The sequence below is a fragment of the Desmodus rotundus genome, chromosome 9 (genome assembly GCF_022682495.2).
Source record: "Desmodus rotundus isolate HL8 chromosome 9, HLdesRot8A.1, whole genome shotgun sequence".
Classification (NCBI taxonomy): domain Eukaryota; kingdom Metazoa; phylum Chordata; class Mammalia; order Chiroptera; family Phyllostomidae; genus Desmodus; species Desmodus rotundus.
In genome coordinates, this window is record NC_071395.1 from 3,261,796 (window position 1) to 3,285,486 (window position 23,691).

At 44.4% G+C, this 23,691-nt stretch overlaps 1 protein-coding gene across 13 annotated transcripts in view; it reads left to right on the plus strand.

The window, feature by feature from the left end:
- Positions 1-23,691, plus strand: part of BLTP1 (bridge-like lipid transfer protein family member 1) — a 123,321-nt gene that overhangs the window by 8,489 nt on the left and 91,141 nt on the right. For all 13 annotated transcript variants that reach the window (XR_008427592.1, XM_053930585.1, XM_053930588.1 and 10 more), the window contains 15 exons: positions 491-620; positions 3,055-3,171; positions 4,338-4,416; positions 5,515-5,579; positions 10,364-10,550; positions 12,407-12,488; positions 12,859-13,052; positions 14,030-14,109; positions 15,722-15,872; positions 17,135-17,291; positions 17,696-17,774; positions 19,790-19,881; positions 20,809-20,926; positions 21,900-22,055; positions 22,318-22,415. Coding sequence is in view for 12 of the 13 variants with exons in the window: in XM_053930585.1 (XP_053786560.1) it covers positions 524-620; positions 3,055-3,171; positions 4,338-4,416; positions 5,515-5,579; positions 10,364-10,550; positions 12,407-12,488; positions 12,859-13,052; positions 14,030-14,109; positions 15,722-15,872; positions 17,135-17,291; positions 17,696-17,774; positions 19,790-19,881; positions 20,809-20,926; positions 21,900-22,055; positions 22,318-22,415 (1,752 nt within the window). In the remaining variant the exon portion in view is untranslated. The remainder of the gene's footprint in view (positions 1-490; positions 621-3,054; positions 3,172-4,337; positions 4,417-5,514; positions 5,580-10,363; positions 10,551-12,406; positions 12,489-12,858; positions 13,053-14,029; positions 14,110-15,721; positions 15,873-17,134; positions 17,292-17,695; positions 17,775-19,789; positions 19,882-20,808; positions 20,927-21,899; positions 22,056-22,317; positions 22,416-23,691) is intronic.

Below are 23,691 nucleotides of genomic sequence, written 5' to 3' on the forward strand. Positions count from 1 at the left end.
CAAGGTGTGTCTCTTCCGGTTGGAGTGTGTAAATGATTTCTCCTTGTTGGGTGCGTAACTGAAGTTGAGTGGTAGTGTGTGAGGGCTCCCCCTTCTGGCCCCTCTACTCCACCTTAAATGAGGTTTCCCTTTATTGCAATAATTTTCACAGTACTCCTCTCTCCGTATTGTTGAGATGAATATCTTTGATTGTATTTCAGAATAATGATGTCCCTTCTATTTGGATCCAGAATACAGTAACTGAACCTGTTTTTCTATTCATACTTAGAATGGCGAAATCAGGACGTTAAAGTATGATGTATTGTCTTATATAGAAATTTGGACATGTTTTGTTGTTGTTTGTTGTATTTTTGCATTCTTATCACTGAAAGAACCAGACTGTGGTTTAATAGACTTTCATGTTTATTAAATTCACCTTTTTTCCCCTAATGTGATTTTCCTTGCAGATTAATAAATCTCTGATTCTAAATTTCACTTTGAACTCTGTCAGGCCTGTAGACGCTGCTCTGGGAAACCCGCAGAGATGGATCAAAAGAAGAACGAGAGTATCGTGCCGAGCATCACCCAGCTAGAGGACTTCCTTATAGAGCACAACTCCAATGTCGTCTGGCTCCTTGTTGGTAAGGGGAACGTGTTTTCCTACACATTACTGTTTTCTGTGGACGGAATAACAACTGCCACATTTTAAGCAGTGTTTGGCTGAAGTTGGAATGCTTAAAATACCGTTTGTTTACTTTTTGGAAAGGAGATTTAATCTATGTTTCCATGAATATTCGCTCTGGGAACTGCTCTGGGAAACTCTTTCTCTGAGGCTGCTGCCCTGGCTGGCTGAGGGAGGGGGTGGGAGAGGGGAGACGCTGCCCTTGGTCATGCCTCTGCATTCAGGTCCACTCCCCGCCATGCAGGGGAGGAATCTCCTGGTAAAATGGGACATGTGGGCCTAAGAACCTCATCTCCTTCCTTGCTCCTCACACACTGGGCAGTGGGCCCTCTTGGTACTGCTGCTTTTGTCTACTTTCCTGAATGTTTTCTAGGTGGTGCGAATAATACACAAGAGTGTACAGTTAAATGGCAGAGAGAGGGATAGAATGTGAGTGATTGAACATATATGATCAAACGAAAGGGAGAAATACTGAAACTGTATCCTGCAGGGGGAGGTTCCTGTAGGCTATCACCCAGGAAGTTTTCATGGAAGAGCAGTGTTTGATTAGAGTTTGGGGTGGGAATTAAATGGTAAGGAGGAAAACAGGAAGGGTAAGGTGGGGTAAGAGAGGACAGGGAGGCTAATGGTCTTTATCGAGCATCTTCTATCTTCTGTGTGTGCACGTTGTCTCACTGAATGCTCGGAGCGGGCTTAGGAAGGCCTGCGTTGTCCTTTTCCTTCAGACACGTGGGGAACTGAGGCCCATAAGGATCACGTGGTCAGCTCTCAGGGCCGTTTTCTCTGAGCGTGCGCTAAGGCTTCTTTCCTGATGCTAGGGACATACGTTGGGGCCTTGGGTAGAGGTGACGGGATTGTAACGATTCATGCATTGTAGGATTGGTTACCATTTAAACTTTGAGTGCTATTTTTTCCAGTGGATAAACATGAATTAGTGTAAATTATCATTCAATAAAAGCCAAAAAAAAAAGTAAAATGAAATGTAGAACGTTAGTATGAAGTAGGACTTCATAAAAGCAGCATAGTTTAATTAAGGGCAGAATTCTTCCTTATTTCCTATTTGGCCCCTCTGCCGCCGTCCAGAATTTCTCTTTTCTGGTGTGTACAGCTCCGTTCTTTAAGGAAAAATCAGCAGCACCAACCAGGAAAACACTGAGCGGCCTCAGGAAATCGGAGGGGTGGGGCGTGGTGCAGCGGAAGGGCCCCCAGCCCCAGGCTGTGGAACACCAGGCACACTCCTCAGCAGGCGTCTCTGGCCTTTCTGAGTGGCCTGCAGCAGCGTGCTGTGGACACAGTGGTTTATAGCAAAAATTCACACAGAATAACTTGCAACTTAAAACATGATATATCAGCAAAGTAATTTTTCAAAAGAACTGTTCTAGAAACAGTTTTTGTGGGCAGATCACAGCACTTGCTGCACCAAAGCCGCCACTGTCAATCTCAGCTGCCCTGCGACCTGTCGTGTCAGTGGCAGCCTCCTCTCATCTGTATTGAGTAATGTTTTCAGAGTGGAGAGCTGAATTTGATGTTCCTAAAAGGTCACACGTGTTAAATTGCTTTATATGACTTTGTCCTAATTTAGTAAATAGTTATACTTTTTAAATGGATGGGTAAAAAACGTTATTATCAGAAAATGCTTTCTTGTATTTTACATTTTGTATATTCATGAACTAGTTTTTTGGGGGGAATATGATAAATTATATAAGTGACTATAAACTTCATGACAAATGGGCAAATTTGGAATATTATTTATTGTAGTGTATTTGGTAAATAGTAGGCATTCTTAAAAGGTTATTGTCTTATCAATTATAGCTAAAAAATTGCTATAAGATTGCTATAAGATGTTCTATTTAATATAGATATGCCTTTAAGTGGGCTAAATTCCTATTTATCTCCATTACTTTTTTAAAAAATAACAGTTTATTGATATAAAATATAATGACTTTTCTCTGATTTAAAAAATCATCAATTTTCTTTCTTTGCAAGTGACTTTAGCCTTTAGGAATAGCTTGGGAATGAGCTCTTAGCCTGCTAAAGGTAGATGTTTTTCACAATGTGCGAATGACGGGCTTCTTGCCCCACAGCACCCTTGCCTGTGTTCAGCAGGGGAGGCAGCAGGAAGCAGTGAAGGGGGAACAGGAGGAGGAAAGCGGAGGGCGCTGATTGAGCTGACTGGGGCCTGTGCCTTTCTGGCTGGTGACCGCAAGGGGATGAGGGAAGCTGGTAAAGGAGAACCGACCTCTGACCGTAGAACCCCGGGTATCCCACTGTAAGAGGACACACTACCACACTATCATTTCTGAACCCAGCAAACGACCGTTCACTAATGAGGTTTTACTAAGATGTTAATGTGATTGAAAGTGACACCCTTCTGCATTTTTTTCTCCCAACAGCTACCATTTTGTCCTGTGGATGGATTATTTATCTCACCTATTATAATTCTCGGAATGTTGGTCTTATTTTAACATTGGTTCTTAACAGATTATACAAACGTGGCTATATCCACATTGGTAAGTTTGAGTAATCCTGAGTTTTTTCTTCTGTATAATCTTAAGATATTTTTTATAACTTTATGTTTTATGAATAGGTAGTAGCTTTAGAAATTTACCTTTGTTTTATGAAGGTTAAACTAATCTAATGAATTCTCTCATGCAGCACTTCGTGACATGTTATGTCCTTTACCTCATTCTTATTTCTCAAAGTGTTTCCACAGTTCCTTTTTTCCCTCTCTTTCTTTTTTATTGATTCTAGAGAGAGGGGAAGGGAGGGAGGGAGGAAGAGAGGGAGAGAAACATTGATGGGAGAGAAACATCAATCGGTTGTGTTTTGCACACGCCCTGACTAGGAACTGAACCACAGCCCAGGCAGGTAGCCCAGACTGGGAATTGAACCCACGGCCTTCTGGTGTGCAGGATGAGGCCAACACACTGGCCCACACTGGCCAGGGCTCGGTAGTTACCTTTGACTATAATTAGAAAAATACAGATAAATATAAAATATGGAAATAGAAATTTCTCATGATTCTACCATCCAGAGGAAGTTTTGAATGGTTGATGAGTATTAGTTGTTTTTTTTCTTTTTTAAGTAAGCCATACTTTAAAAATTGGAGTCATCTTGTGTATTTCATTTTGTGGCCTGCTTTATTAATTTACTTTCCGGCTACTTATAAGTGGGAGGTTTGCAGATGGATAGGAGGGTGTATTAGGAAGCTCTGTGCTCTGGGAAGTCCTAAACCAGTGGGAACAGGGGGAGAGGGGACACTGAAGAGAGCCATTCCGCCCTTCCCTGGAGTTGAGTACCTGGTAGTGGACATAAACAAACGCCTCTCAAACATAGTCTTCCATCACTTTGAGGCAGTGACTGGTTCCTGGAGTCACACGAATTGATGGAGAAAAATGGTGAATTAAGCAATGGCTGTGCATAATTCAGGGAATTATGGGGCAGCTGTGAAAACTGATGTGGTTATCTAGTAGCTCAGTCCATGGTGGTGATACTTGTGGCACTTGTTTTGAAAGAATGATAGAAATTAGTAAGGTTGTAAGGATACCAGGAAGGGAGGCAGGAGAGAACCTTTAATTATTGAATAAATTGAATGCTAAGATTATTTTAAGCGTTAAGGACTCTACTATCTATCAAAAGAATTACATTAATCATTTTTGTTTTTTTCCTGTAACAGGCTCCTTCTCTTTCTCTGTTCTTTCTGGAAAAGTCATGGTTCGTGAAATCTATTACATTACAGAAGACATGTCTATTAGGTAAAAAGCAAAAACAAAAGCAAATATAAGAACCTATCTTAAGCTTAAATGTTGAAAAGATTTTTCTCATTCTGATACTTTATTTTATATTACTTGGTTGTTCAAATAAAACCATAAATCAAAAATAATTATTTTCAGTAAATCAGACCTAATGAGTTAATTTTGAAAATGTTTCAGTGGATTAATTTACCTAAGGTTTAGACTGGCAATAAGTTTACCAAATAGCAGCCTGTGGAAATAGATAATCTCATTTTATTCCAAGATGAAAAATTGAGCCATTAAATTAACTGATGGTTTCTGTTGTAGAGTTTATGGCGGCCGTTTCTTCCATAAAATCAGGGCCAGAGATGCTGGTAGCTCTCTCCCACTTGGTCCCTATTGGGTCATAAGTTTTTAGAATTGTTTAGCACCTGCTGACAACTATACGTTTACTTTATGAGAAGGAAACACAAATCTGAATGTAAAAGGGAATGATAATATGTTTGATATGTTCTCCCTTCTCTAAGCCTTGAAAGAAAAGCTTACTCTATTTTTGGGATTTTCTTAAAATTTGCTACTAAGATACAACTTGGAAAAATTTGAGCTATTTGAGAGATGCCAGGGTTTGGCAACACTTACACTTCCCTTAAAACAGTAGAGGCAACTTCTTTGTGAGTCTAAAATAAATTAAAAGTAAAAATTAAATTAACTTTTACTTCTAAATTAAAAGTAAAAAGAAAAAGTTGAGATGCTGTAAGTTCATCCTGTTGGAGCATGAAGTGATACATCATTACAGAAAGGAAGGAGTATCTTTAAAAGTTCCCCTTAGTGTGCTAATGTTCCCCTTTGAAGCTTGGCGTTATGTAGTTTTTACACCATTAGAAATATCTACGAAAGGAGTTTTTCGTCAGCACTTCATTTTCCTGCTGAATGTAGTGCGGTATTACATTTTCCCCAAATTTAACTGGAAGAGATAAACCCCTCAGGTGTAAAGCAGTGTTCTGTTGAGAACTTTTATATTTCTTTATTATCAGTTGCCTGCCTTTTATAATAACTAATTAAGAAGCAAGTTAAGTAAATTGTTACTTATGTTTTCATTTTGTAATTTATCTTGCTTAGAATTCAAGATGGATTTGTAATTTTTCGGTGGTGGAAAATGTATAACCCAAAGCAGAAGCAGCATGGTGAGTTTTCATTTTCTCAGGTGTTCGAAATTGTCAGTCATATAATCAGGTTTCATTTATGGGTTTTGAAATGCTTCACATTTTATAACAGAAAAAATATTTTGAAAAACTCGGACTTCACGAAACTTCGCTTGTGCCACCAGTTGGCTGGAAACGCTCTAACTGCTTCCCTCTCGCCTGGCTTACTCCGAGTACTCTCACTGCTGGTCTGTCCAGGGGCGTGCTCCTTTCCAGCCTTGCCTCGAGCCACCCCTGTGGGCCTGACCCATCCTGGGGCAGGAGGGGGGGCGGCCTCCCCAGCTCCCTTTGACCACTCCTCCATGACACTCCTCCAGGTTCCAGCTGCGCTGCCTGCCTTCACACTCCCCCCGGCATTGCTCCTCATTCTCATTGGTCTGGTGTGGCAAGGATGGGTGGGAAATGGGAGATCCAGACTGCCTTCTGATTCTGCTTTTACCATCAGAATTCGGCCGTCACAGAATTCTCCCAGTTATTTTATGGCTCTGGTCTGTGGCCCTAACCCTCCCACTCAACACTGACCGAACCAGGGGCTTCAAGGGAAGTAGAGACCTTCTTTACCCGCTCGAACAGCCAGTCTCAGACCTTCTGATCTCAGGGCCCTTTATGTACTTGTAAATGATTGAGGGCCCCGCAGAGCTCTTATTTATGTAGCATATCGATACTTCCTGCATTCAGAATTCAGCCCAATAATCGTAGAAACACTTTTATTTCATTAAAAGTATCCATGATAAATCCATTACAGATGAAAATAAATAACATACTTTATAGACATAATGTTTCCAAAGCAGAACAAAAGTGAGAAGAGTATCATTGTTTTGCATTTTGTAAATCTTATTTAAATGTCTGGCTCAATGGAAGATAAGTAGACTCTCTCCTCTTTTTTTTTGTTTGACCTGTTGAAGTGCCATATGTCATGTAGCCTTTAAAGACACCCCACTGTCCACTCATGGAAGAGTGAGAAACCAAACCAAACGTCATAGTATAATAACACTATTAAAATAGTTTTGACCTTCTGGTCCTCTGGAAAGGTCTTGGGAGCACCCCACAGGTCCCTGGACCATACTTTGATAGCTGCACTTGACCCTTGAACCACACAGGGGTAGGGACACCCACCAGCCTCCCTCTCTGTGCAGTCAAAGTTCACATATAACTGCTTACTCCCCCAAAACTTTACTAGAAGCCTTACTGGTAACATAAACAGTCCTTCAGAGTCTGTTAACACATATTTTGTATGTTATATGTATTATATACCATATTTTTACAATAAAATAAGATAGAGGAAAGGAAATGTTAAGAAAAATCATAAGAAAAAATATATTTACAGTATTTATTTAAAAAAACACCCGCATGGAAGTGGACCCGTGCAGTTCACACCTGCGTTGCTCAAGAGTCAGCTGTTGTGTTCTAGAAGGTTTTCGGCGGGTCCTGGGAGAGTAGGGTCAGAAGAGGACGGGTAAAAGCCTCCCACCGTTTCATGGCTCTCAGGCCCTCCGGGGTGTCATTAGGGCTCTGAATGGTGGGGGATTGTGTGGGGGCTCACCTGGGAGCCTGACTGTGGTTTGCCACTCTGTTTCAGTGCCGTTGGAGTTCTTTCAGAGATAGTGCCTGTGTCTGTGTGCCTTGGTGTCCCTAGTGACTTAAAGCTCTGTAGTCATGTGCCAGGTGTATGGAGAGGGGAGACTCTGCTGTGCTCCTCCGGTGAGCTGGAGGTGGAACAGAGAGCGCTCCTGCTCCCGTCAGCACGGTCAGCACTGCGTGCTCATCGCGCCCGTCTAGCCAGGGGCCAGTCCAGACTCTCTCGTGCCCATTGCTGCTTCTGCGGCCCCTCTGCCCATCTCCTCGGCACACTCCTGACAGTCGGGCGCGTTTGCACTGGGGCTTGTGCGGAGCCACTGTGTAAGGGCATTTGAAAACAAGTGACCTGGATGGGTTTGGGGTAAATGGTGATTGAGTTGGTTAGGACCTTGCAGAATCGCATAATAATTGATCCTATTTGTATAGATCAATGTGGGAATAGGAAAATATTCTGCTTTGCATTTAGTATGCATCTATGTGTTGGGTTGTCAGAAAATCTAGTATCTATTTGTTTGTGGATATTTTTGCTTTACTTAGGATTATGACTTGTAGTAAGGTGCTGTGGCATTCTTTCATACAAACGAGCCCTCTGTGTACTAAGAATTGTTCGAGGCACCAGGGATACCACAGTGAATAAAACAAGTCACTCCTCTTACAGAGCTGGCTTCGTTCAAGCAGTTGAATGGGGAGGGTTTCAGATAATTAGCAAGTAAATACATACATACACACACATACACCCACACACACAGTCGCACCTCAGTCCTCCTCGGCCTCAGAACTCGTCAAACCCTGTACTCGTCGCATTTGATGAGAAAAAAACATTGTTCGGGACTCGGCGTACTCGCCAGAACTGGCATGAGTCACGATGCTGACCCGCAAGAGAAAATGCCTCATCGTTTGCTACGCATCGGTGTCCCCGCATATCAGGAGTTCTGGGACGATTGAATGACAGAGGCACCAGTGTACATGCATTCATGCATACACACATACAGAGCATGAAGGAATGAGCGCAGGAACTGGGCACGGAGGAGGATGGGCGCAGGGGCAGCGGAACTGTGAGCCAGTTTGCGGGGAAGGCACTGTGTCCCAGGGCGGTCAGGAAAGGCTGCACAGTTCGGAGCAGGTCAGCAGAAAAACATGAAGCAAGTGAGGAAATGAGTTATTGCCAATATGGGGGGTGGGGGAGAACATTTCCTGGTGGTCGTGTTCCCCTTTCATTACCAAAATGGAAGCCAGTTCACACGGAGTGAGTATTGCAAGGCAAGGAGCGTGCAACCCTGTAGGAGTTTATAAAGTCCCTGAAAGGACCTTGGTATTTATCTGAGTGAGACGGGAAGCCGGCAGAAAACTAGGGAATGGAGTGGCATGATGTCAGCTGGGCTTTGAAAGGCCTGGCCGACGTTAAAGCCCAGGCTTGGTCGGGGAGTCAGGACGGGCGCGGGGACGCTCGGTGGGAGCCATGATGCTGTGTTCCATGGAGACACCCAGGATGCGGTGACGCGGGCCAGGGTGGTGGCAGGGGGCCAGGCTCTGGGTCTTCGCTGAACGAAAAGCTGCTAATATCTGGGCCGTGGCAGAAGCAAGCACTAGCAAAGACTGGCGTGCTGTTGAGGAGAGGGGGGATGTCGTGGAACAGGTTTAGGGAGAAACTGGGTGTTTGGTTGGTGTGCCGAGTGTGAGATGCCTGTGAGACATCACATTGGAAACTTCTGAGTGGGCTGCTGGACGTGTGACCCTGGCACTTTGGGCAGAGGCCGTGGATGGTGACTGAGGGAAGGCTTAACCCTAATGAGGGCTGGAGTCTGATTTTCTCACTTAGAGACGGATAATGATCCTATTACCATCAAGTCTTAAGATGCATATGTATTCTAGGTCTGAAAAAACTAGTGTGTTTCCTATTCTTTTTAGTTTAAAGAAGCCAGCCTACAGCAAGAACAGGGGCAAAATTCATGCACAGTAGTGTAGGGGTCGTCTGGGCTTTTTGTCATGTGACAAATCTGAAGGGGTCGGAGGGAACGTAGGTGGAGATCTCCCAAACATTGGTTTTTTGCAGGATTGGGTTTATTTTTCCCATCAGTTATCTTGGGGAGTAATGAGGGAAAAAACCGGATTGGAGTAGAACTGAAAGTATTACTGTGAAAAATTGAGTGTTGTTGATTGGTTGTCCTTAGTTAATTTTTGAAATATGAATGGCACTATATTTTTCATTTGTTTAAACTAAAGTTTGTATTTATTTAGAGTGTTTGATATTTCGTCTGCTTTTTTGCTAATAACTTGAGACATTTTGGAAACATTTGGCATCTTACCACAGGTATATACCTCATATTTAAACCACAGCTTAAGGTAATGAAATGAAAGTTAATACCAGTTCTCTTTACCCATTTTTAAAAGTTAAACAGGTCGTGTCCAATTTTATTTGCCTTTTGATTGAATTTGTTCTGTATGGGTACAAGTGGGTAAAGATTTAAAAAGAAGCCTCAGAAGGCACGTGTGTGGCCCGCCACAAAGCCGGCGCGGGCTCTGGCTCCGCTCCCCGGCCCTCGGTGGTGAGCCGGTGCTGCTCTGACCTCGACTCCCTGCTCTCGGACGGGCACAAGTGCCCGTCTGTCACTGTGCACGTGGGGTTAGTGGTTACTGCTGTCCCCTGTGCCTAACGTGGTTGGGTTTTTTATTTGAAATCCGAGCTACAGTTCAGACAGTCTTTGTTTCAGCATTGGGTAGTTTTTAAAGATAAGCTGGTAGCTATGAAAAAAGTCCTTCCTGTGAAGCAAAAGTTTAAATACCGATGTGATGTTTACATGCATTATACTTTGAATATTTTACTATTTACATTTTAGTATAAATTTATGGCTATATTAGGGTAAAGTTTTACTTTTACTCTGTAAATGGCAGTTTTCTATTCTTAGCATAAAATCTATAAATTCTGGCATTAGACAACCAGAATCTAGAAATTTAGGTTGTATTTAGAACACTAAACTAAAATGCCCTAGTAACATCAGCTTTTTTCTTTTGCCGGTGTTTTACAGGTATTTTAAACATGCTTCTCTTTCTCACAGACTTGTTTTAAAGTAAATCATTTGAGGTACTTTGCTGTGAAAAAGACCTGACAAAAACTCTCACTCGCGTTTGTAAGAAAGAAGCTAACCGAGAACTCTGTGTGTGTGTGTGTTTGCTGTTGGTGCCCTCAGACCCAAAGGCAGAGACCAGGCTCTACGTCACAGTCAACGACTTCGAGTTCCATGTTTACAACCGTTCGGATCTTTATGGGCGTCTTCAGGAACTGTTTGGTTTGGAGCCAACGATAGTCCCACCCAAGAAAGAGGATGATAAAGCACGGGAAAATGGAAGAACAAGAGCCCAGTCCAAAATTGAAAGGTTCATTGTCACACTTGAATTTTATTAATCTCAAACATGTAAACATTTACTTGTCTATTCGGTATATAGGAGAGTGAGGGACTTTTGTATGTTATTAACCTTGTATCCTGCAGCCTTGCTATAATCACTTGTTAGTTCTAAGAGGTTTATTTGATCAGTTCTTTCAGACTTTCTACATAGACAGTTGTATCATCTGCAGACAGAGAAAGTCTTATTTCCCCCTTCCCAATCTCTATACCGTTTATTTCTTGTCTTACTGCAGTAGCCAGAACTTCCAAAGTTGAAAAGGAGTGGTGAGGTAGGACTTCCTTGCTTTGTCCCACACCTTGATGGAAAGCTGCTGGCCTCTCATCCTGAGTACGATGCTGACTGTAGATACTCTTCATGAAGATGAGCTTCCCTCTATTCCTAGTTTACCGAGAGGTTTTATCCAGGAACGGCTGCCGGATTTTGTCAGATGCTTTTTCTGCATCTAGTGAGATGATCATTTGCTTTTTTGGTTTCAGTCTGTTAGTGTTAATTGATTTTTGAATGTTGAACAGCCTTGCGTACCTAATAGATTTTTATTTAAGTAGATAAGGAGGACATTTCTTCACAATTAAGTACTTAAAGGATATGTCCTAGGCACCTGCAATGCTGGGAATATGACAGCCCTTCTGTCTCTAGGGAATTCATAGCTGAGTTGGGAGTGAGACCAGTTAATGGGCAAGGCCATTTTAGTGCGAGAAGTGTCGCCATGGGGACCAGAGGAGGTTTCTGTGGACACAGGCGGAAGGGTCTGGAGGGCTGGGACCTGAAGGTGAACGAGTTAGGGAGAGGTGGTCATGCGGGTCTCCCACTGAGGAGGAACGTCAGGTGCAGCAGGAAGTTACTCACTGGGGCTGTGGTGGGTGCATGAGGTGGGGATAAATGAGACTGAAATGGTTAGCGGGTCAAGGGCTTTGCCCCAGGTCAGTCGTGCTGTGATGTGATTGAAGGGCAATGAGACTGGACGGGGGAGAACCGATGCAGGGATGTTGTAGCAATTCACCATGTGGGCTGGTAGCAAAGGGAAGGGAGAGAAGTGGGTGGAGCGATACAGACTTAGGTGGATGATTCCACAAGGCATGGTAGGTTAGACAGGGAGAGCGAGGAAGAAGGGCGATCAACAGTGAATCCACGTTTCTCATGTAAGCAATGGGTATACCTAGTCAGGGAGCTGCGAGGAGAGAGAGGGTAGGGGGTGGTGGTGAGGGTCCCCTTCGTGGAGGTGGCCCAGGAATGTGGTTCAGGAGATTCCGGGTTGTTGAAGTGAGATGCCTCTAGTTCCCATCTGAAGTCTTTGTGAACTGCCCTGGATGTCTCATGTCTTAAATGCTGTGCACTCTCGGCCTCTGGTTGGTTTTCGTTTTATGGCGAGGACATTATTTTGGCACAGAGTGGTGAGAGTGGGGAAGAACGAGGATCAGCTCAGTTGTCAGAAATGCTCCAAATGGTAGGAGACATGGGAATGGCTTGTCCTGTGGTCACTTGTGTTGGTAATAATTCTGGCTGTCTCTTAAAATGTCCTATTGTGGCGCAGTGGGCACAGCGGTAGGTGTAATGACAGTATCTCACGATTAGACTCTGGGCACTAAAGCTCGCCATTCTTAGAGTTCAGTTTTGTCATTAGAGCTTGCTGACCTAAAACCTGACACGTGATGGACTGCATCCCACAGGGCATTTTGAGGACATCAGTCTTCGGGTAGATGGTCTCCGTTTTGTTTACAGGAGACGTTGTGAGGCATATCTGGAAAGGTGCAGCTGGTGTTAATAATGGATGTTTTGTGGAAGTTAAGTGTTTCTCACATATGTCAGTTTTTATTTTTTTTCCTCAGAGTAAAAGTAAAAACGGAGTCTCAGGACCCCACCTCTTCCTGGAGATCACTCATCCCGGTCATAAAGGTCAACGTGAGCACAGTGAGTCGGTTCTGCTGCAGGGGGTGTCTGGTGGGTTCATACAGGAGCTTTTTTTTTTGCAAACATAATTTTCACTTAAGAAAAGAATGTAACTTTGTAGCTATTTTGGTTCCAGCTTTCATAAAGTGTGAAAGAATTATTTTAACACCAGTACCACTTCAGCACAAATTTATTAGACCTGAAAGGCTATTTGTTCACAGGGCTCGAATCTCTTTAAACCCAGGTCTACCTTGATCTGGGGAGTAATTTCATTATACATAGTGGTAAAGTGAATCATTTAGTTGTTGCTTGAAAGTGCTTGTTATTAGGTCAGCTAAGGAAAAAAACACAGCCTGAATAGTATGACATAATGTCTGTCCCCTTTTCTCAGGGTCGCTTGGCCTTTGGAAACCATTACCAGCCACAGACCCTGTGCATCAACTTCGACGACGCTTTCTTAACTTACACCACGAAGCCGCCTTCCAGTCACCTGGACCAGTTCATGCACATCGTGAAAGGGAAGCTGGAGAACGCACGCGTCATGCTCGTGCCCAGCCCCAGATACGTCGGCCTTCAGAACGACGAGTGAGGGCGTCTGAGAATGGCCATCTCTTTCTTTAAGTTTTAAAAAAGAGTTATTTATTCATTGTTAGAGAGAAAGGAAGGGAGGGAGGGAGAGAGGGAGAGAAACATTAGTGTGTGGTTGCCTCTCACGCGCCCTCTGCTGGGCATCTGGGTTGCACACACAACCCAGGCCTGTGCCCTGACTGGGAATTCAACTGGCTGCTCTTTGGTTCACAGGCGGGCGCTCAGTCCACTGAGCCACCCCAGCCAGGGCAACAATGATCTTTTTATATCTAATATAGATATTAATTAAGACCTGTAGCATCCTTTTAGTTTCTTTGTTTCAAGTTGGGCAGTAATGAGGTATATTTTGCTATTAAATCAACCAACAGTATAGTCCTCCTTTATAAGGGAAGTGGATATGCTATCCATTGGTAAACTCTAATTTTAAATATTTTTCTATAAGGTTATGTAGCTGTAATTTTTTACCCTTTTCTCCTTCTTAGTGTATTTGGGAAACTCATTTTGGGCAATTAAGCCCAGATATTTGTTGTTAGAAAGTAAACTTTACAGGTAGGTCTTTTGTTTACAAAAGGAATGAGTAAATAGTAAATTCAGCAAATTCATTATAGTGGAGTACCATTGTGAGTTAATGAAATTCGAAAGTTGAGTCAGAATTACTCTCGGGAAACGGTTGAAGTGAGGCTGGTCCAGTTAGGATGGAACTTGGATGGCATTCAAGTCCTGTTCAGTTTTCCACCCAGCTTTCCTTGGCCGCAGCCCCTTGAGTAGCTGCTCACATCAGGAGGCAAGTGGACTAGTGATGCACTGTGAGCTCCCCCTTGTGGTGGTGGGATGCTTGCGCATGAGGGTCCGGGATGCTGAGGGAACCTTGGACACACAGCTGCCACCTGATGGCAGGCCACACTCTCCTGGTTGGAGCGCTGAACGTCCTGTCTCCAGGAGCTGTACTTAGCTTGCCTTGCTCCTCCTTGCAGACCTCCGAGGTTAATGGGAGAAGGCTTTGTGGTGATGCAGTCGAACGACGTGGACATCTACTACTACATGGACGAGCCAGGTAGGGCTGCCCAACAGTGGGTCCGCGCTGCGATTCTGTTTCTTCCGCGCAGTGGGATAGCCAATTGCATGTTAATAACTTTACTTAGGATGTAAGTAAGCATCAATAAGTGGTGAATGTGCCTGTAAGAGTGCCCACCACACGAGAAAATACCTGTGTCGTTGTCGGAAGTTGAATCAAAAGAAAATGATCCGGTGATCCTTGCTTCCAGTTCTGTTATCAGGTACACCTCCAACGTTGTGAATGTGAGTGACAATGAGTGAACACCTTTGGGAGTGAGGTGATGGTTAGGGCGCTTTGTGTTTGCTTAGGGAGGAAAAGCATGGTGTGTTAGACTGGAGAACCCAGTTTCAGGGGGAAAATCCAGCTACGGTGCTTCATGGGTGATTTCAGTTTTATAAAAGTAGTTAAATACTGGATTTTTACCCCCTTTTTCTTCTGATCTTTTTATACCTTTCCAGAGGGTCATGAGGTCAGAGTATTTCACAGATAAAGCTAGGATGCGGTTTGCCTCTTCACCATGTAGGCGTTTGCACGGGTGATGTCGTAGCCACGGTGAGGAAGTTGCTGGAGCCCCAGTGCGAGTCCGGGCGCTGGTCAAAATGCGGGGGAGGAGCCCTGGCTGTCATTGCCGCGCGCTCCTGGGAAAACAGCTGCCGGCATCACTGCAATGCAGCCGTCTGATTTATGTTCCCCAAATCTGGACCCTCAGGAAGCTTTGACCATTCAGTGTGGTCAAACAGCGAGCACACATGCACACCTGTGCTGGGGCACAGAGCACACGCGTGTTCGGAGGGAGCACATGCGTCATTGAGGTCCAAGATGAGCCACTGGCTTATTTCGTGGGACACCAGTTTTACTTGAGAGAGTAGATAGGGACAAAGTGTGGTTTTGAGCATTCCTGGGGAAATTTGGGTCTGCAGTTGTGAGTGTGGTGAGTTTTTTAGATGAGACCACCAGTGATAGTGATCGATGTGATCTTTGAAGTGTTTAATAATGACATTTGTTAATATTTGGAAAGCTATGCTTGTGACCCCATTCCCTCCACACGACCAGTGCATGAGATTACAGAGTCATGTGGCGGGTGTGGCGGATGAGAGGCCCACGCCAAGAGTGAGGGAGACAGCGTGTTTCCGTGTGGCAGCACGCGAGACAGCCAGATTCCACATTGTAACTGACCTTTAAGGAAATACTGCTTGTTGAATGTTGGTGGAGTGTCATGGAAGAATATCCAGAATTATCAGAAAAAGCTATTAAAATACTCCTCCCTTTTCTATCTACCTATTTGTATGAAGCTAGGTTTCATCAAATCCTTAAGCAATAGAATTAATGCAAAAGCAACTATGAGAACCCACGTGTTTTCTATTAAGCTGGATGTTACAGGTATTTGCCAAAATAAAAATAATGCCTACACTCTTCACTAAATTGTTACAGAAAATATGGTTATTTTTCATTGGAAATATTTTTATTAAAATACACCATATATATAGTTACTTTAAGAGTGCAAAGTGTTCCTGAGATCAGAAAGTTTTTAGAACTGCTGAGCTAAAGAAATATTTTAATGGTTCTTTTAAGTAACTGCCCTTTATTTTCTGTATTTTGCAATGTGTAGGACTTGTTCCAGAAGAAACAGAGGACAATATTGAAGGAGAAGTAAGCAGTGAGGATTGCAAATTACAGGATCTGCCTCCGTGTTGGGGACTGGATATAGTCTGTGGTAAAGGGACAGATTTCAACTACGGGCCGTGGGCGGACAGGCAGAGGTGCGTGAGTAAATTATGTTTCTAGTGAGTCTTTCAAATGTATTGAGCTGTACTGTTAGTTTTTGTTAAAACCAGCCTAATGTTTTCCTAAGCTGTCTTGTTATGGCAGGTAGGATATCCCTGGACCATTAGTCCACATGATAACTTGTTCGTAGAGGAATCGGCGTAAGTCCACTGTAAGGGGGAGTTAATTCATAGACAAGTGGTGACTGACCAGCACATTTGCAGTGGGCTCTTCTGTTTTCCTGTTTGTGTTTAATCCATGAATGTGTCAGCCACGGTCGGGCCTGTGCAGATTCTGAGATGAAAACAGTGCAGCTTCAGAGGAGGACAAAAGAAACAAGAGGTCTATTATGTAATATAGTAGAGGTCAGTAAAAACTCTTGAAAAACATAGGAAGGCACTGAATTGGTTTGCTCAGGCTTCCATAACAAAGTACCACAGCCTGCGCGGCTTCAACAACAGAAATTTCTTACAGTTCTGAAGGTGGGGATTCCGTGGTCAAGGTGTGGGCTGGGCTGGTTTCTAAGGAGGGCTGCGGCCGTGAGGGAAGGGCGTGTTTGAGGCCCCTCTGCTTTGGCTCGTAGCTGGCCTTCTTCTCCCTGCATCTTCGCATGGTCTTCCCTTTTGTGTGTCTTGTAGGTCTCTGTGTCCACATTAGACTAGTCTCTGTGTCCACATTAGACTAGGGCCCACCAGAAAGACCTCATTTTAACTTAATTACCTCTGTAAAGACCCTGTCTCCAAATACGGCCAAACTCTGAGGTCAGGACTTCAACCTAAGAATATTTAGGGAACCACAGTTCAGCCCATAACGGTACACAGATCATATTAAAGATTAAAAGAGAAGAGAATTGGGGGAGGCTTTTTTGGTAGGTGGAACATGTGAGTTGAGTTTTGAAACATAAGTAAGCGTTAGCCAGGGGAGGGAGAGTTTTATATGGAGGAGAGGACGTTTGTCAGGAGTGACAAGGACACACCTGAATTTTTATGCTAGGGGACGTTGCTTAAAGTTCGTCCAGCAGCGTCTCCATTTGGATGGTTGGTATGCTTGTGGGAAGTCATTCTCACAGTAGAAAAGTCTTCTGTTTTACTGAGAGGAAACTAGAGTAGGCATTTGTGATTTAATGTTTTTTCTGTTTTGTCTGTTTGTTAAATAAGATAGTAGTGATAATATAAAGTTAAAATACTGATTTTTGTCCCTTATAAGAGATAATTTTGTTGGAATAACATGTTACTATTCTTCCTGTCCTCTTATACAGAGATTGTTTATGGAAGTTTTTCTTCCCACCCGATTATCAAGTTATGAAAGTTTCTGAAATCGCACAGCCGGGGAGGCCGAGGCAGATCCTTGCCTTCGAACTGCGCATGAATATTATCGCTGATGCCACAATTGATTTGCTCTTTACCAAGAATAGGGTAATTATTGACATAATGTTCAGAAAATAGCGTGTAAAATTTGAACATCGTTTTCCAGAGCATTTTTCTGGTGATCAGGTCTATAATTAGATTCATTTCTGTGAGCTTTCTGCCACCCCACCCTCAGTAGCTGTATAGATGGTACTTTCATTGAGTGCTGAAAGTAGAAGGAAGTTACCTACTACTACTAAGATACCTTCTACTACAGTCTGGTTGACTTCCTCCTTTCTGTCTGCCCAGACTGTTCTAGTATGGTTTTGGTATGAATTTGAACTTGTGGTCTTAAGAACTCGGGATACCTATTTAATGTTCTTGATGAGTATGTTTCGTCTGTGACAAAAACTCAGAAGTGAAGGTTTAGCGCACGGACAGTAAATGCTCTATGTGAATTGACTTTCCGGTAGGAGACCAACGCTGTGCACGTGAACGTGGGCGCCGGCTCCTACCTAGAGATCAACATCCCCATGACCGTCGCGGAGCACGGTAAGCTGCCGCGTGCCTCTCTGTTCCGCATGAGCCGTGGGGAACCAGGATGCAAACAGTGGTTTGCAAGCTCTTCTGAACTAACGTTCATCGTCGGGGCTTTCTTTTTCAGCTTTTCATTATGTATCAGAGATTATGTTTCAATGTACCCGTAGTTATCAACAATAGGTATTACATAATGAAATCATTTGTGTGCCTAGAGAGAGGGGAAGATGTTTAAAAATCAAGTTAGGCCTTATAAATCTGTGCTTTCACTGTGCCCTGTATTTCTCTTTTGTGAGAGCGAGCCGCGTGTGCTCGGCCCATGTGTCCCCTGTGGCCCCTGGGGAGCAGCTGCTGTGCTTTTCTCTTCACTCTGTCCACCTGACGCTGAGCCCAGGGCTGGCGCGTGGGCCGGCCGGTGATTGACTGAGTGACTAGAAGGCTTTGTTCTAGGTTATGTCGTAGATTTTGTCGGGGGGTAAACTGGGTATTGTGAGCAGTATAACTTTAACGAGAATGTTTCATATTTCAAATATTAAATAATGCCCCTATAGCTAGTTTCATCTGAGCTGAAATAATCTAATTCATTATACATTTGAAATTTGGGCTCTGATACAAGTGAATCAACAACATGATTAAATATTTGTGTCCGGCTGACCAAAATATCATACATAGCCACCTTAATTGTTTCTTGTTCTTTCTGTCCTCTTAGTACATCTGGAATTGAGAGCAATTACTATGAACTTACACTTTCTCTATTCACTTGCTTGAGTGTGCAGGGAACAGCACCTTACCCATATTTAAAATCACTAACCAGTGTTAAGATTGCTAAGTGGAGAGTGATTTTCACACTGTTCTTGGTGCCCTGTGCCTGTTCCTATCACTTACTTTGTTGCTTATCTCAGGAGAGAGCGGGCAGAGGGGTGACTGGGCCCAGTAGGTCACATGAAACGGTAGCAGCTGGTCTGCCTGCTCCAATAACCCGCTGAAGAAATAACTGAGTTGGCGGGGGTACCCTCCCTCTACCTTTGGGCCATTTCAGTGAAGAATGAAACTTTAGTTAGCTTTGAAAGAATAATCCCGCTGAGTCTTGAAGCAGACCCTCTGGGACAGCCGGACTTGGCGTGGCTGGTCGGAAAGGAGCATCTTTGGTCAGGACAGCTGTAACTGCAGGCCTGTGACAGGGACAGGTGGCTGGGTTCGCACGGGATTGAGAGCGGCTCAGTTGCGGGAGTGCTGCTACTGTCTGCACACTGATGACGCACATAGGAAACAGGATCTGCACAAAACTTCTCACACCTTTACTGGTGTGCGGGGGAGGGGCCGGCCGAGGGCTGAGTGGTCTCGGCACCCCTGTGGGGGTTCACGGACACGCTGCAGCACGCTGGCCATGAGTCCAAGGGGAGCCCGGTCAGGCCCTTGGTCGAGGTCGGTGCTTCTAAGAAGACTGTCTGAGGGAAAATAGCCTTAAGTCTGAGACAGTGAAAAAACAACTCACAGGCATGTGAAACCTTTTTTCAGAGATTCAGGTGTTTGGAAATAGAATGCCCAGAGCAGGATGCATGCGGAAGTAGCCCCATGACGGGGGCCACAGGGTTAGTGCTCTGAAGGGCAGCCGTCACGAAAAGGAGTGAGAGACACTGCACGTGCTGCTGTCCTGAGAGAGGGCTGCATGCGTGGTGTCTCTGTTGTTTCGGAGGAAGAGTGGTCCTGTAGAGATTGCCACCGAGAAAGAGGCCTGGGAGTGACGAGAACACACAGGCTGAGTGGGGGAGGAGGACAGGGCCTGGCGCACGCGGAGGCGCGGCCACGGTCACAGGGCATGGAGACGAGCTTTCTGCCTCTGGCGTGCTCATGCGAGGACGAGGACGGCCTGTTAGGGAGCCCGCTCCTCCCCACCACGGGGGTGGGCTTACAGAGCGACGGCCACTGCTCTCCAGGGGCTTCTTCTTTGGGCAGTGGGGGGGGGTCCAGATTTTTAACCCATGTGTGTATTCACTTGGGTTCTTGGTCTTCACGCTTTCGCTCACAAGGTTACACCCCTGCGATTAAAGGGCAGCTCCTACACGTCGACGCCACTACCAGCATGCAGTACCGGACCCTTTTGGAAGCAGAGATGTTAGCGGTAAGTCTAACATTTGGCCCCACTGGGTTCTTTCTCAGGGCTTAACAATTCGTTCTGCTTTTTACTTGATGAGTGAGGTGAAAGGAAGAAAACCCTGATGCCCTGGATTGCTCCCTGTTACAAACAGAAAATTTTGGGAAATGCTCGTGACCGAATGTTAGGTTGGGGACTCAGTGACCAGGCAGACTGACTTCCGTTAGGGTCAACAACAGTAACAAAAGCCACTCTGTATATGGCTGATACTCAGGTGCGTTCTTTTCTAAAATACGATACCAGTAGGTCCTTAATTTCTTCCCCAAACAAGCTGCTTACACATGATGTATGTAAGTGAAAAGGACAGTTTGAATTAACCAGGAAGATACTGAGTACCGTAAATAGGTCTTTAACTGGCACAGCCAGCGTTTGAATGAGCACTTGCTGGTTCGTACTGCCAGCCGGACTGGGCAGCTTGTGCCCTTGTGGGATTGTCCAGCTTTGGCAGGGGGAGTGCAGACCTGTGACGACCGTGCTGCCGGATGGGAGCCCGGGAGGCCTTGGGTGCAGATGTGCACGTGGTCGTGTGCATTGTCCTGCCCCCACCCCCGCCCTGGCCCCGAGGCCGAGCCTCTGGCTGACTAGTCCTGCGTGCAGACAGTTTGGGGGGTTGCCTATTGCTCTGTGGATTTAGCTCGAGTACGGCTTTGAAACTATAGCCTGGTTGTTCCTCAAGTTTTTCGACCACATCATGGCTTAGTATTTCAAGGACCTGGATGTAATCGTGGATACTGACCTTTAGCCACAGCAAAATTAGAATCTCGAAGGGACCTCTGTTCCACTCAGTAGGAAGCAGTGTTCCTTACTCCCCAGTGTGTGTGAGTTCATCTCTGATGCTGTGTCCCCAGGGTCACATCTGAAGCTCTAACATTTTGACCTGACATTGGTTTTCAGTTCCACATCAATGCCAGCTACCCCCGGGTGTGGAACATGCCCCAGACGTGGCAGTGTGAACTAGAGGTGTACAAAGCCACCTACCACTTCATCTTTGCACAGAAGAGCTTCTTCACAGGTGATTCTCTAGTGAGCACAGCCCAGTGAGATTCATCACAGGTAATGGCTGCCCATTCTGTAGGTGTTGCTTTCAGACTCAGCCTGGGGACCTGGTGACACAGCTGCTTGAGGAGCACCTCTGGGAGGAGACAGCACTGAAGCCTCCCTGCCAGCAGCAGGCCGAGTGTGCGAGGGGGGGTGCCAGGCCAGGGCTACCGTCCCCTTCAAAGAGCTTCTCCCTGCTGCAGCGAAAACGGTTGAGACACCAGAGAATAAGCACACTAAGACTAGGCACACAGTTTAAAAAGCAATAATTAAACCATGCAAATCAGCAGTAGGACAAATCAGCAATCAACAAAGCTGGTGACTCTCAGTTCTTTGAAGGCCTGGTCTGTTTTATGCACCAGGCTCTAGAGCAGAGTCTGACACACAGTGTACACTCTGTGGATAGTTGATGAACAGACGACTTCAAAAAATGGTCAGCCCTACTGTAATTAAGAAATTCAATTAAATGAGATGCCATCTTCCAACCAGCTATCAAGTTGTACCCTGCCCCCAAAAAGAGAGGGAGGGAGGGAGGGGGAGGAAGAGGTAGAAAGAAATATGCAGGGGAGGGTGCGATGAAATAGGCAGACTTATGTTTCTGAGAGGAGTCTGTAGGATGGCATAGAAATCTACACAGGAAAACGCCTTCGGCGTTGGATGTTCGGGCAGTAGAATATCAGGTGATGTTTTTCTCTTTATAGTTTCTTTAAAAAATAATTCATGAAGTGCATAAACTTTTTCTGATTCGGAACTGCGATTAGTAAGTAAACATCTGTTTGCTGTTAAACCCTTTAGGTATATCTTAATCAAAGTCTCTTAATATTTCAGTATAAAACTTCCTTTCATTTATAAATAAAAGTCATTGTTGACTGTTGTTAGGATCTTTACATGTTGTTTTCTGAATGTCAGTTAATTTTAATTTCTGTCTTTCATCCTGATAATTTTAGATTTGATTCAAGACTGGTCCAGTGACAGTGCTCCAGACATTTTTTCATTCGTCCCGTACACCTGGAGCTTTAAGATCATGTTTCATCAGTTTGAAATGATTTGGGCTGCTAATCAGCACAACTGGATTGACTGCTCCACTAAGCAACAGGAAAATGGTGAGGACTTTTTAGAAGTTAGGTTAAGTGTTCTGTGTATTAAGATAAATACCAACAGATTGGCATTGGTTTTGCGTTTGTAATAGATACTGGAGTTGATCCTTTTTGCATTACTGTGTGGGACTTTTAGAGAAGTATTTGAGTTTGTATTGGGTTAAACATACAGTCTTAAATTTAATTTTGTTTGGGTGTGTATTTAAGGCAACCGTTATTTAAAGTTCTATCGAAGTGGAAAGTGAATTTCCTTTTTCTTCTGTTGTAGTGTATCTGGCAGCCTGTGGGGAAACTCTGAACATTGAGTTCTCCCTGCCGTTTACGGACTTCGTCCCCGCGACGTGCAGCACCAAGTTCTCCCTCAGAGTGCGTATGGTTGGAGGCACCGCTTAGTCCACAAGGGCTGTTAGCAAGTCGGGCTTCCCAGAGCTTAGCTTCACTCCCACCCCAACCCTCTTTGCTCCCCTCCGTGGTTACCTGGCTGCCTGAAGTAGCTTATTAGCTTTCCTCCACTGTTCACTGACTTCCAGGTCACACATTGCCCTTCTTTTGGGGGGTTATCTGTAGTGTTCTACCATTCCCCTGAGTTTTCTGACTTCTCCTAAGAAGTTGGGCAGTAAGGAAACAGTTCCCCAAGTTGATTATTTTCTAACTTCTGTGGGTAATCTAGTGTTCACTGTCTATGAACTAGACTTCAGACTTCCGTCTCTGTCATTCCTCATTGCAGCCATGAACTCAAGCAATAACCAAAAATGCTTTTCTTCCTTTTATTTGAAAGCTGCTCTCACGCATTCAGGATCTTGGGGAACACCCAGTTGTAGGGCATGGCAGTCAGTAGTGATTGTAGTGTTGACAGAGGTTGTGATGGTGAGAAGTAGCAACAATGATAGAAGAGCAGCTAACACCTGGGAGTCATTGCGGATGTGCCGGACCCACTTTCCAGGGCTTCTGTGTCGTCGTCAGTGCTCAGAGCAACCCCTGGAGGCAGATGGTGGTATCATCTGTGTTTAAGGAGAAGGAAACTGAGGAGCCGAGCTTAGTAACATGTCATACAGCTGGTGAGCGGCCCAGGTGGGGTTCGAACCCAGGCAGTTGAGCTCAGGGCTCTGTTCTTTTCAGTGGGGTGCTGTGAGCCTGTTAGGAACCCAGGCATCAGGACGGGAAATTTAGAAGACCCAAAACGACAAAGGGGAGGCTCAGTGAAGACCCTTAGATGTACCATTTCAGGATCCCTAAAAGCCAGTTGAGGAATCAAGACTTACTAGAACCAAAAGAGACCATCATTTTGTAAAAATCAATACAAGAACAGAACGTATTCCACCTGAGCTTATATTAGTGAGACAATTTTTTATTTTTATTTTTTGCTGAACTGCATGCAAAATATCCATGCATACCTATGGAAGATAATCATTTTACTCTTTTGTGGAAACTGCTGTTTATTTCCCTGGCTTTTTTCTTGACATTCTCATCAGAATTTAGTTTTAGTCAATGTAAAATCTTAATTCCAGTTATTTATCTGACTGTTCAGTGTTAAATCTGCCTTTTGTAATACATGGTTTCTTTCTTTTTAATTTATTCTCAAGATTATTAGAGAGGTTTGGTTGTAAATAGTAACCTAACATGTTCATGTACTTATTTTATT